At 45.6% G+C, this 13,785-nt stretch overlaps 1 protein-coding gene across 1 annotated transcript in view; it reads right to left on the reverse strand.

Moving 5' to 3' along the window:
- HUNK (hormonally up-regulated Neu-associated kinase) overlaps nucleotides 1-12,202 on the reverse strand; it is a 53,667-nt gene extending 41,465 nt beyond the window's left edge. The window contains exon 1 of the mRNA XM_009894925.1: nucleotides 12,137-12,202. Coding sequence (XP_009893227.1) covers nucleotides 12,137-12,202 — 66 coding nt within the window. The remainder of the gene's footprint in view (nucleotides 1-12,136) is intronic.
- Between the last annotated feature and the right edge of the window lie 1,583 nt (nucleotides 12,203-13,785).

A 13,785-nucleotide genomic window follows, 5' to 3' on the forward strand; every position in this document is an offset into this window, starting at 1 on the left:
CTTTTGGCTAAACCTTTGCTGTGTAAATAAATAAATGGTTTAGGTTATTCTGTGTTATGAGATACAAAGATGAGTAATAGCCCGTATTTTTGGTTCACGAGTCCTAGAATTACACTGTTGGAATGAATTACTTTCCTGAAGTTTATGGTGTGACACATCATATGAGCAATGGCTGCTTCTCTCTATCGTCGCACTAAAATAGTGCAGGTTGGGCTAAAGCGGAGCGGAGTGGAGGTGAGGGGGAAGTGCAAGCACCACTCTTCTCCACAGATCCTTGAAGGAGACGGTGACATTGCTTACAGAACCAAGCAGCTGAAACACCATCAGCAAATACAGGCACGTGTCATCACCCAAACAAAGGCACGCGTTTGACACACACGGCCGGAGGATTTTTGCCAGCTAGTGTTTTAGGAGGGTTTGCGAATCTGCAAGAGAGAGGCGGGGGGGGTGGGGGTGGTGGAGCTGACTGGCACCAAACTGCACAAAAACAGTCACAGCAAGGCCCTGAGAAAAAGCCAGAAGAGATAGTTTAAAGGACCAAACGCTGGCTGGAGAAATCTGGGAGCCAGGGCTTAGGTTGCTACATCACTGCTGCATCCAGAGAAAACACATTTTGTATGCTCTTTGTAAACAGTCATGCCTCGACATATAAAACCACAAAAAAGCACAGGGGGTGGCTCACACACATCCTATGCCCCAGCATAGCATCCATAAGTCCGTGCCAGAGGCAGATTTCACAGTGGGCAGCTCGCCAGACCTGCACCCCAACAGCATGCCGAGCCCGTGGAGCCAGTGATGGGTCTGCTGCACCAGGCAGGAAGAACTTCCAGGTGCTCAGTGGATAGAAGTCATAGTCATCTCCTCCCCCTCCCCTTCTGCGGGCTATTTATAACCCTAACAGTGACATTTGGAAAAATCACAGGTCAAGAAGAAATACTTTTGTTAGTGAGAGTTTTGCTTACCCAGCGGACATGGAAAGGTCTACTCAGATCACTGCCTGACTGCTCTGCAGCAGTGTCGTTTTGTCAGAGTGCAGCTCAGTCTTACTAAGACTTTTTTTTTTTTTCCTCTCCTTCAGACCAGCCCTCCATACATACTCCTTGGTGCTGGAAACCTGCTTTGAATACTTGTATTTTTCAACCTCTGTTGTGCTTCGATAAGAAATCCAAGGCATTGTATGCCTGCAGCGTACTGCTGATGGGAAACGAAATATTGGATACCAGGATGAAGCTGAACACAAAAACATAATAACAGTGGGGGGGAGGGCAGATCCAACCCTGCTGTAGAACCTATTTTCAACTACATACAACACTGTTGGAAGACAATCGGGTTTCTGTTTTTTGGTTGTTTTTTTCCCCCCTCCCCAAGCTGCAAAAAGCTTTATTCAAGCCACGGTTTTACACATCTGTCCCTCTACCTAGCTTTCCCTGGTGAATCTCAAGCTTTGACCAGTTAAGACACATCATGATTCCACCTGGATAAAAACCAAGGAACAATCAGATGACAGCAGTGATTTCAGCCACATGGTACATTAACTCTCGGGGAACCCAGGTCCGAGTTCAGCCTCGGCTGTCTTCCTTGCCAGCTCAGATGTCTTTGCGCAGGCTGTCTCTTGGCAGAAGGATGTACCTCAATGGCAGCAAGCCCTCCTGTTTGCCAGAAAATGGGTTTTCTCAATAGCCTGTTTGCCGAGTTAAAGTCAAGAGGTCTTGAACAATACTCACGTCAGACGCCTGCAACAACATCTAGAAGAACAGCTTCATAGCAATGGCCCCGGCTGGCAAATATTGTTATAACATGTTTAACTTTACAGAGAACATATGATTGCACGTAACCTTGCAAAATCAGGGTATGGCATTTTGAGGACTTTTTAAGAGTTTTCCCCACTTACCCAACCACTTGAATTGTTTCCTTCTGCAAATTCTCTCATAACTTTAAATAAGGGGAAGGCTGTTCCTGCAGACCGCTGCCAAAGGGAGCTCCAGCTGAACTGAGAGGAAACTGGTTTGAATAAGAACCCAGCAAGCACTGTGGGATTTGGCCAGGAGACCAACACCGCATAAGAGAAGCAACTTCAACTATTGGAGGGACAACCCCTTGCCTTTTTTTTTTTTTTTCTTCCCACTTCTTCTTTTTCTTTTTTCCCCCCCCTCCTCTTTTTTTGCCAGAGTCTACTTCTGGCAGACCTGCTGAAGATGATGCCAAGCCGGTCAGCAGTGCTGACTCTCAGCAGCGTCCTGGGCCATGGGAGGCCTGGTGCACCCCAACCATTCAGATGAAGTTCAGAGCCGCAGGCTACAAGGTGCAGCTGAGGGGACAGTCAACAGCAAGGCCTGAGACTTGATCTTCTGCACCTAAACCCACAAACCTTTATTGTCTCGTTTAAGCTCAGGCAGGAGAATGAGATGAAGAGCCAGACCATGTAGATATTTTACAGCCGTCATTGGCGCAAGCCCATCCCCAGCTCTTTTTTGAAGTGCTCAAGAAGGCTCATGGAATGAATTCATATTCTTTTCTTGCTTCCTTTCAGTGATAGCTGTCTGGCATCACTTGCAGCTTGCTTTGTATTTTACCACTGTTCCCACCACAAAAATCCAAGCTTAGTTTTCAAAACTGGCTGGTGATTTTGGGTGGCCAATTCAAATCATATTAAACAGACCTGGCTTTGAAGACTGCACAATTGTCAGCACAGTCCTGAAAGCAATCCCTTCAAGGGTATCTCAATTTGGGCAACCAACCAGCCAGGCACATAACAAGTTGCTTCTCACGACTGAATCCAAGGATTAGAAAATGCCAACTTCATTCACTGGGTAGCATTTATTCTTTCTTTTAGCTGTTACAGTTTAGCAAATTGTGCCGTACAGCAAAGGAATCACTTTTTTTATATATAGCAACTTCCAATATCTTAAGAAATGAAGCATGAAAGAAAAGGATCATCCAGGCAAACACATAGCAGAAATCACTTAACTGTACACCTGCAGAAAGGACCACACATGTCCCACAGAGGACAGAGAGAAACCAGAGCTCTTCCATTAGGACTGTCGGACACGGATGAGTCAAGACACCACTGCAGAAACACAAACTTAACTGCCACCATGGGACTGAACACAATGAAACTGTAAGAAGAGTAACATGCATGATGTTAGGCATTTGCCAAATTACCTTGTAGCCCATACCACCCAACTCAGAGAAACTGTCTGAATAGGCTCCCAAGGTGGCATTTTTGGTGGGACTCCCTTCGGCTATCCTCCTTGGCTTCCCAGTTCCCTAATAAATGACAGCATCCTATTCACCTTTTGAGAACTGCTTTCAAAGAAAAAACGCAGAACATTTCTGAGAGTATCACAAGAAGGTAACCACTTGCTAACCATTCTGCTTACAGCTTCTCCATTCACCTCAAGGAAGCCAGCAATCCTCCAAACCCACAGCAATGTGTAAAGGCAGACTCTTCCTCAAGAATGAGGCTTGTCCTAAGGCCTAGAAAATGGCCATCTGATACCTTTTATATCTGCCTCGTATGCTTGCTGCAAATGGGATAGGGGGGACAGAGGTCGAGTTAAACATGTGCGTGCATGTCCACATATATGCACTGTGAAAAGACTGCTCAGTGGGTATACAATTAGAGACGTGTCGAGGTTTTATGTTAAACAAGCCATATCATCTCTTTGCTTCACACTTGAGCGGCGATGTTCGGTCTTTGGTAGTTTTTGTATCTGCTCTTTGTAGGACAGCCGAACATATAGTTTTTCTTTTGTATTTGCTCTCACATTAGGAAAATCAGCCATCAAAAAAAAGGCAGAGAGGAGTCATTTTGTTAAAGTATTCGCTTTTCTTCTGAGTCTCTGACAGTGCAAGCCAAGAGTTTTGAGCTCAGCAATACATAAAAGCAGCTGCTGCAGAGACGAGTACAGGATAAATGTCTCAGTAGGCAGGAGGCCACTCTCTCTGTTGGCAGACTAGACACAGTCAGGAAAGCTTGAAATCAGCCCCCGAAGAACTATAAACTCTTCTAAATGAGAAAGTAGCTCTGAGTATGCTCACTCAAATACTTCAGATTCGAGGCAGCTTGAACAAAAAGAATCAAATCGCCAGGGGATAAAAAGGAAATCTTACCATTACCTACAACCCAAAGACGACAGTATCCAGCAATGCAGAAAAGGATTCGGGAGTACTTTAGATAAGCAAATGAACTTAAGCCCTCTTGATGCCACAGCCAACTTAAACATAATCCCACAAAGCAAAAGCAGGATGTATTTGTTAAAGTAAGAAAAGGTATTAATTACACCTGTCCAAGGCACTGGGGACTATTATTAGATTACTGTATCCAGTTCTGGTGCCAGTAATTAAAAAAATGATGTTAAAAATTTGGAAAGAGTTCTGAAAAGAGTTTCAGGAACAGTCTGAGGTCCAAGAACTGTTTGTCGTAGTAACTGACTGAAACTCAAAATATTTCATTAGGAGAATGTTAAGCACCGACTTGATGATTTGATGCAAGTACCTACACGAGGAAGAGATTTCTGATAACAGAAAGCCCTTTAATCTAATAAAATAAAAATTAACTTCCCAAAAGGTAAATTGGGCAAACTCAGGCTATAAACACGATCCATGGGTTTTTTTGATGCAGTGAAGTAATGATAGAAACATCTTATCTTACAGAGATGAATGTAGATCTTGAATTTTTCTTCCCTCTCTTAAAAGTATGCAATAGCTCAACAAAATATTGATACAGATACTCCTGAAGAGAATACTGGGGCTCGTCTTCTGAAGAAAGCCAGGCTGGATGATTGCTGTGATCCCTTTGGACTTCAGTGCCTGCACATACATGACGAGTCTCTGGTCCCTGGCAAGAGAGCGGTGGGGGACAAGACACGGTACACAGGAGGATGGCGGTTGACCTAGGCAAAACACTCTGGGAGCCGTCAGCAGTCACATCAAGGGATGTAAATTTTGCAAGCTCTCCCTGACATCCTTGCTGGAGCTCCCCAGCGCAGAAGACATGAAGTGTCACGAGGAATCATGCAAATATTGATGCTGCTGCAGACAGCCCAACTCACCCACGCCTCTGCTGCCAACTGTATTGGCACCGTCAATTAGTGTTTCCGCCGGGAGACAAGAGTTTTCACGCGTGGAGGCACTGGTGTTTGTAAGGACATACTACGGGGTTGCTCCTGCTATGCTAAGAGCAAGGGAAGACCGCATGAAGGCTTTAAGATGGTCTGTATTGCAAGGCTGCGTGCATGGACTCCTCGGGGCTTCCTCAGGCTCTACCTTAGTGCCCTTCCACATGCTGCAGCGTTGCCCATACTTCTGCATTTCTTCCTCCCCTTTCTCTCTTACTTCAGTCAGGAAGGAAGCAAACAGAGCGGAGTTAATTGCTTATTTAACACACGACTAATGCCTTGTCCGATGTGGTCCATTTCCATAGGGCGGCTCAGCTTCGCTGGAGAAGAGCCATTCTCGGCAGTATTTCTCTTCAACATGCTTTGTACTTCACATCATATTTATGGGTAACTTCATGCCATTCTTCACGGGCAACTATTATAATCCTTTCCTGGACATGCTTCTGCTCTGCCATTTCCATAAAGCCAGCTGGCCCCTTCCCTCTCGTCCAACCCTTGTCAAACAGCTGAAAACCAGACATACTCTTATCTGCCAGCATCTCTGCCACTTGAAATGGCCAGACCTTTACAGCACAGTGATCAGCAGGAGACGGTTTTGAGGCAAGGGGGTGCCTCAATTCTGCCCCTACCCAGCAGCTCTGAAAAGAAACCCCCACAAATTACATTTTTCCTTGGTGCTATACGTCCAAAGCAGCAGGATTTGTACAACCCACGGGTGCCACCGGGTCAGAGCACAGCCCGGGAGGCTGGGAAGGAGGAACCTGGGCGGCTACAGCACAGCCCCATCCATGGGAAGGAACGCGTGGCTTGTCTTGAGTGGGTCACGGAGGGGATCTGTCTCGCCTTTGGTGGAAAGAAATCCATTCCAGTGACCTTCCAGTGCTCTCTTGGTCAACTAATTAACGGGGTAGCCGTGACTGCATCCCCTGAGGGGAAGGAGCACATTTTTACCTCCCTGGCCTCTACAGATATCTACACAAGTCAAAAGAGATTACACAGAGACTGATGGAAGTAGTGGTGGCAGAAAGCCAGGCACACAGATACACAAGGAGGCACTAAAGAGGTTCCGAAATAAATCCTTACGAGCTTGTCAAAACCAGTCTCTGCACTGGAGACATCCCAGGAAAGAAGAAAGTGTGTCTCTGAATGGTGGGGACAGATGGGCTTGCCTTGCCATCGACATGTAAAATATTTGCCAAGTATCTCTGTCCAAATATTAGCTGTTTTTCAGAAAAGGGCTTTTTGACCCCCGATTCCTAAGGTAAGGCTGACATGCTGAATCACGGCCCAGCACCTAACAGGAAAACTCTTTGAACTCAAGGTACGATCAGCTCACAGGGAAGAGGTTTTTCAGGGCCTGCCACACAAGCACAGGGGCAGCCTGACGTGCACTCAGCTGCGGCAGACAGAAAACCCGATCAGACCAGCAAGGTCCTCACTTCACATCAATGGAAGTTGATGGCTACTCACAACCCCTCCGGAGGAGGCCAGCGTGACAACTGCTAGAAGACAGAGGTCCTCTCCACCCAGACGTGGCCCTAAAAAGCTGTCAGGACAAGGAGCAGCCACCAGAGCCGAGGCATGGCAAGGCATGGTTGATGTCTCGGTTGCAAGCGAACCATATCCCATCCAGCTGTTTCTGATAAACCATAACTTGCGTTCCGAATGCTGAAAACTTCTTCTGTCACAGCAAGATGGATGAAGATCTCAGGTTACGTGTGGGGAAGCAAAAGCAGAGGAGCAGTACCAAATGACATTCCTCCAACACCGATCCCTACAGGAGAAACCTAGAGGCTCACGCCGCTTCCCATTTTCCTGATCACGGGCTCATAATGTGTTTCATATTAAATAGTCCCCGTTTCACATTTTAGTGATCAAATGCATAACCAGACTTATGGAAGACTAAGTGTCCCTGATTTAAAGCACTCTAATACCAATACAGCTTTATGGCTTTAAGGAGGAAAAAGAAGCCAAACAAAAACCCAAGAGCCACTGCTTTTGAGGCCCAGGTAATACCCTCCTTTGTAGTGATTTAAAACACTGTAGATAAAACATTTACAACTGCTGGAAGCCAAGAAAAAGGTGCCTCCAATAAAGTTTTTATATATAAATAATATGTTCTCTCCCTTAGCTCTGTGGACATTATTCACAGAAAATAAATTTATTCTCTGAAAAAAATGTTTCCATGACAATCTTCCACAACAAGCAGAGAGCAAAGGAACTTTAATATACATAACTTATCTTTTTTTAGTTCTCTTTGTTGCAATGATTTTTCTCATCACACTAGTAGCACTGATCTTGTGCTGCAAACAAGAGCAGCCCTCTTGGGCTTCGCGTTAGAGGTGCTGGACCTAAAGCTCAGCAGTGCAATAGCAGAGCAAAACACTGACAGAAAAGGAAACTTGAACAGAAAGCTGGTGCTGCCCTGACTAATTTTTGCAGGTGGTCCCCCTGGGGGACCATGGTAACTCCTCCCAGACACTTTCCATGAGGATGAGGGTTTGATCCCGCTCCCTGCAAGCTCCGATCCTAAACGCTGATCAACACACTGGTTTTGCAGGGATTCACCTTATCAGCTGAGAAACAGGTACCTCCGCCCTCGCGTGGGCCCCAGAGCTGTGCTTGGGGTGGTGGCCTCTCTCTTACTCCAGTAAAGCTTACTGGAAAAACCTACCCGGTTCTCTTCATCAGCACAACCCCCATCAGCCACACTGAAGACACTGGCACCACTAGATTCATACCCTCCAGGAGATCAGCCATCAGAAAACTCATCAGGAAGTACAGCAGAAGCAGCTTCACAGATCCGCAGAATGGAGAGGTTCGGGTTTTTGGCGCCTCAGTTTATCTAAAAATAACAGCTAAGCCAATCTGGAGCTGAAGTAATGCAAAGTGTGGCTACATGGCAAGCAGAAGAGTACTCGAGAAGGTCTGAATCTAAGCCAGTACTGGTTTGCTTTTTGGTTCAGTTGTATTCCATGCTGCTCGGTGGGCACCAGTGCAGCAATTCACCTAGTTCTTCTGGCTGATACCTACCCAATCATTAGCTTTGAATGGTTTTAGATGCTTGCTTCTCCATAACCTTGAAGAGTAGCGTAGTCAGCATGTAAACTCTCAGCTCATTTTATATTATTGCCCATACCACACAACAGCTTGTGTTTTAGGCAGACTATTACAACTCAGTCGCCAGAAGATCTGTCGTACCACCTCACAACCACTTTCCTTCTGGGGTCATACCCTTGTGAAGAGTAAGTGCTGCTCATTAACCACCTCCATTTTCCCAGCTACAGGCAACCAAATAACTCACGAGGGCAGAGGGGCAAAGATGCATAATGTGTTACATGTGCTGAAACGCATGAAGCTACGGTAGCATTCTCCAGCTCATTGGTACAAAAGGAGGTACGGCAAACTGCAAGACGTAGAAAGCAAGACATGTTTTAATTACCAAGACATTTATAGGTAACACATGCCTACAAAAACAGGCACACAGCTTCACGCATCATTAAATATGTTAAAAATACATAACTTGCAAGAACAAATACAAGGATCCAGATGTGAGCGTCGCATAAGAACTACACCTGGTGTGAATTCAACCTAAACACTCGGCTTCCCTCAATCCTGCATATTGCACTAAAATTACAACAGTTTATACAAAAAGCAGCACATTGCTGACATGCACTGTTAGTGACATCCTTAAAACTGCTGAATGTAAACTTGAAAGCAGATTATCTCAAGAGGATAAGCAACTGCCACATGCGCATGAATTCAGCTCATTGCAGAGCAAGTTGCAAGCTACAGCTGAAAAATATTAAAGCAATCTTCCTGGAAGACAGACTGCACTAAAGAACGGGCTCTCCTGCCTATTAAAGCCTCTTCCCGCTTACGCCAAGTATGCAATATACAAAAGGGTTAGAGGAAAGAGAGTGGCTCTATAACAAGCGCCTGATGCAACTGGTTATTCTCCAGATGAACAAACTGTTAGCAGGTGATCATACAGCAAACCGAGCAGGTAGGTGCAGATGATCAGTTTGGCATGTATTCTCCCTCACACTCAAATTCTGGCATGCTCCATACCATGTATGAGGCAACGCTGTGCTGACACAGCAACCTATCTGCTGGTCCTGCTTCCAGCCAAGTCCTCACTGATGCCATTGCAACCATGACACTGTCCTTCAAATATTTTTTCTGAAGTATGATATGTTAACAAAACCGTATGTTTGGTAGCTTCAATACAAGTTACGCATCTGCGCACGCACACAAACCTCTGTGAAAAGAAGTGTCAAAGCTGTGAAAGCAAACACATAAAAGCAAGGAAATGTCAAAATTCAGGCTGCAGAAACACCCTCATTTCATTCCCGTGGTGCATATAGTTAAGAACAGCATATCATCCAGGTGCAACACTTGGCAGCTGTTAAAAAAAGTGAACATCATCCTGGGAGAAGGCCACCAAGCAGATTTGCAGTAAGTACTTTTCAAAACAAGCTTTTTTTTTGGATAGAGATAAAATTTAAAAGTATGTAGACAAACAGGTAAGAAGAGAACTACTAATTAAATACATACAGTGAGAGAACAAACACATCTAGGAAACTGATATACAAGTATCACTGGAGGAAGAACATAAAATGACAGATCAAATTTCAAATTAAGATTCTGTGGCTTTACCCTCCGAGCCACTGAAATCAATGAAGACATCCCAAGTTTCACAGTTTTACCTACAACCTCACGATATTTAGGAGAGAAAGAGGAAAGGGTTGACCTGAAAGACCAGTGACCACCTTAGAAACTCGACTTTTTTTGCAGTGAAGTAACTTCCTGGCCTATTTGGTTGGCAAGAGGGTTTGAAAGCGAAAGTGACCCACATACACACTCTTGTGGCTCCCAAAACTCAGAAATCGGACAAAGGTAAAGATCCTAGAACTGTACATGAGTACATACCAAATTTCCCAGGTTTTAAGCCAGTACTACTACTTGGGCAACCCTGAATATGGACAAGGTTGACAATGGCAAGTCGCGGGGCAGAAGCCCTCAATGGGAAGCCCCCACAAGCATTGGTTTCCCCAATGAAGAGCAGCGATGTCGCAGGAGGAGGCACGGTTACCAAGCACATTAAGAGGGCAAGATCTCACCTGCCAACACACCCAAAGGCCTTTGGCCACCAAGTCTCCATTCCCTGAAGTCTATGGCAGAAGACTCTGGAAAACTGAATTTACTTGAGGCAAAATTAACGCTGTGACATGTGAAAGCGTATATGGCATCGTAGCATCTGCTGTTGCCTACTGGAGCCACTTTTGTCCATATTTCTGTGTGTCCACCTGCTTATATTCTCTCAAACAGTTGCTAGAAGACAGAAACGGTGCAAAATTAGTTGCTCCAGCCTTTGCTTCAGGTAAGAGCTCCTGACGGGCTCAGATGAGAGCTGCCTTCTCCGTCCTACCCAAGAAGAGGACAGAGGGGTCTGCAGTGGGACGGGGCTTGCAGTGGGAAAGGTGGGGTGCAGGGTCAGGCGCTGACACCACCACATACAGACTTCTCTATTCTCTCACGTGAGTGAATGCTGTTCAAACCGATGGCCCGTGCCCAGTCACAGAAGGCATTTCAGGAGACAGCTGCCTTGGCTGATGTAGAGCAGTCACATAACTCTCGCGACCTGCATCTCACACAGACCCTCCGGCAGGCAGCTCCAGCCCCACGTCACCCCACACCTACTGAGAAGGATGGGAGCTGCACTGCTACCCCCCGCCACGCTCATCGAAAAGCCCTTCAGAAGGTGAAGGCAGGTCACAAAGTCTGCGCAGAACCGCACCGGCTAGGCCAGCATATAATTTTGGAAACACCTCCCTCCTTCAAGGAGGGACTGCTGGGGAGAAAGAGGCATTTCCAGCCCTCTGCAGGGAGGCTGCTCTACCCACCTGCCCACTCCAGCACCTCCAGGGTGCCCAAATACACCTCTTCTTTTTATGTTTTTGGGGGTTTTTTTACTTTTTTTTTTTAACCTCTTCAATACCAAAATGCATTCTGAACACGAACTCTTCCGTGAAAGAGCCACTTTTAATATTGATTGCTTTGCCTTCATAGAAAAGAGACTGGTAAGTTGTATTTTTAGCCACTGCTTCCCACTGTTGCAGAAAGCCACTTGACTTACTGTAACTAAAAATGTACCTTTTTCAAGCTTAACAATAGCACTGAAGAAAACGATAAACAAATTTGCTAGTGGGTGAGAAATCAAATGATTCAATTTGCCTCAAGGACTCTTTTTTGTAGTGCTAAAGATTACACCTAAAAGTAGTTAAATGTAATCTGTGTTCAAGTTTGTTTATAAGAACTTTGCCTCAATATATCGTCAATACATTGTCACTCAGCAACACTACATGGAGTTATTTGGACATTTTGTTGAGGTCCACCCAATCTATCTGGTCTACTAAAGGAGCCTCATACCACCCCCACTGCAGTGATGGCAACATAATCTCAGCTGTCTAAAAATGCAAAAAAAAAAAAAAAATCATTATCTTGTGTATCTGCCTTTGCCCGATTCCCGTCGCCCAGCGATTGACCCTTCTGAGCCCCAAGCAGAGGCTTGAAACAATCTGAGAATATACTGTGCGCAGGCTCCCAAAGTTAGCTGAATAACAATACAGCTAACTCAGCAGGGTTTCAGAGCCACAATTTAAAGCTAAATTGGCTTGCTCTTCATAGAGGAACTATGTTTCCTTAGGATTAGCAATAAAGACTGCCTGAGCTGATCTGACAAATCAGCCTTTTACCCAAAAATGTCAGATTATAGGCTGCGATATTTTTATTCAAAAGCAACGGAAAGAATAATCTGTTCAACATTCTCCTGCGCTCAGCTAAAATACACTTAATTGCATCAGGCACTACCAAACATTCTTCAAGCCCAGAAAATAATAACATGCCTGACATTATGGCAACAGAAACCACAAGAAGTACCGTAAAAGATTTGATTTGAAGTCCAATGCTAAAGACGTTCATAGGGAAGGCTTAAAAATCTCACCTCAGCTCACCCTCTCCTGCTTAGGTGCTCGTAGGAGCTGCTGGTTCCCATCCCGCACAGGTCGCTCAAGACTCATCGTCCATCAAACTGCCCTCAAAGCAGCTGGTAAAGTAACTAGCATTTGGCCCAAAGTACGTAACATCTGATGCTCTCCTGAAGACCTCTTTAGCTTCTAGCAATTTCAGGGTGAGGTAATGGCAGATTTTTGGCATCCGCACCGCACTGCCTTGATTCTGTACAATGCATCGTGTCAGTGCGATGGATCCAAGCCTAGCTGGGGACTCATTAATCCACAGATTTCATTTCTAAACACACAATTCTCTGAAACAACAATGCGCATTAACTCCTCCGGAGTTGCTAAAGTCTGCTGCAAATCAAAACCTGTTTGGGCCCCCCTTACTCAAGTTAGATATTTTGGTGACCATAATGGCCCAGACTCTGCCAAAACAGCTACCAGACATGAGTAGCAAGATCCCTACTTTACACTATTATAGCAATTTTATTGAAATTTAGGCAATGCCCTTGCTCAACAACGGCTTTACAAGACAAAAATCAGATGTCAACTTTTTTTTTTTTTTCACTTTCAAAATACATGCAGGCACTAATCCTGAAATAATAGGCTCATAAAACATCAGCTTAGAAAAATGCAGCAATTACACCGATCCAGCGAGCTGTCCATGGGAGACGGCTTTGTTTCCACATTTTGCTTTGCTGAACTCCACTTGCGAGCATATTAAGTATACGCTCCTGCAGACTAACTTTTCCTCTGCAAGTGAATGGACTGGAAGATTATACATGGCCAATTTCTGGCTCACCCCAGGGAAGGAGGGACAGCATTAGGCCCTTACAGAGCGATCTTCTCTTCCAGCCTCTGGAGGAATACAGTGTCGCTCTTGGGGGATTTTCCCCTGAGGCAAGACAACTTTAGGGACGGAGGTGGGTAGGCAGAGAGGACAACAAGTGAATGTCACATACAGCTGCTCATGACATGTCTCAGACAGTTCTGTGAATTCCAGCCTGACTTTGGCCACCGGATCTCTGGAGGTGGAGGTCTGTACTGAACGTTGGTGTCACCTGGGCTCAGATGCTGCTGGCACTTTCACACCTAACTCTCCAGCATCCGTCCCGCGGTTCACTGAGATTTCTCAGAGGGTACAAATACAGCTTAATCAATGGATCTGGCCCTTCACGAATTAGGATGTTCTTGTGGAAGCACTTTGCCATGGAAGTAAACTATTTCTTACGTAGAATGTCCTCTTCCCACGCCTATGGCGGGGGGATGGAACAAGATGATCTTCAAGGTCCCTTCCAACCTAAACCATTCCACAATTCTATAACCTGCTGCCACTGATCCCCACTCTCAGACTGCCTTGCACTTTCGCTCCCAATCCCATTCCCATCCTTGACAGCCTCAGCCTCCTCCAACGCAGCCTTGCACTCCAAAAGAAAGGAGCCCGGGTAAGCAGATGTTTTTCTTCTCTTCCTCATATCATAGGCAGAGCTCAGTCGCCCGTGGTGGGCTCCATGTAGGCAGAGCTGCCAGCAGCTGCGAGGCAGAGCCAGTTTGGGCACGTTTCAGCTGCCTTTGGCTGGAGGCCACACAAAAGCTTGGTAGAAGAATATGCCCAGAAGAGCTGAATGTCCATCAGCTCTCTACTC

This window comes from Charadrius vociferus, unplaced genomic scaffold (assembly GCF_000708025.1).
Source record: "Charadrius vociferus isolate BGI_N301 unplaced genomic scaffold, ASM70802v2 scaffold201, whole genome shotgun sequence".
NCBI classification, from domain to species: domain Eukaryota; kingdom Metazoa; phylum Chordata; class Aves; order Charadriiformes; family Charadriidae; genus Charadrius; species Charadrius vociferus.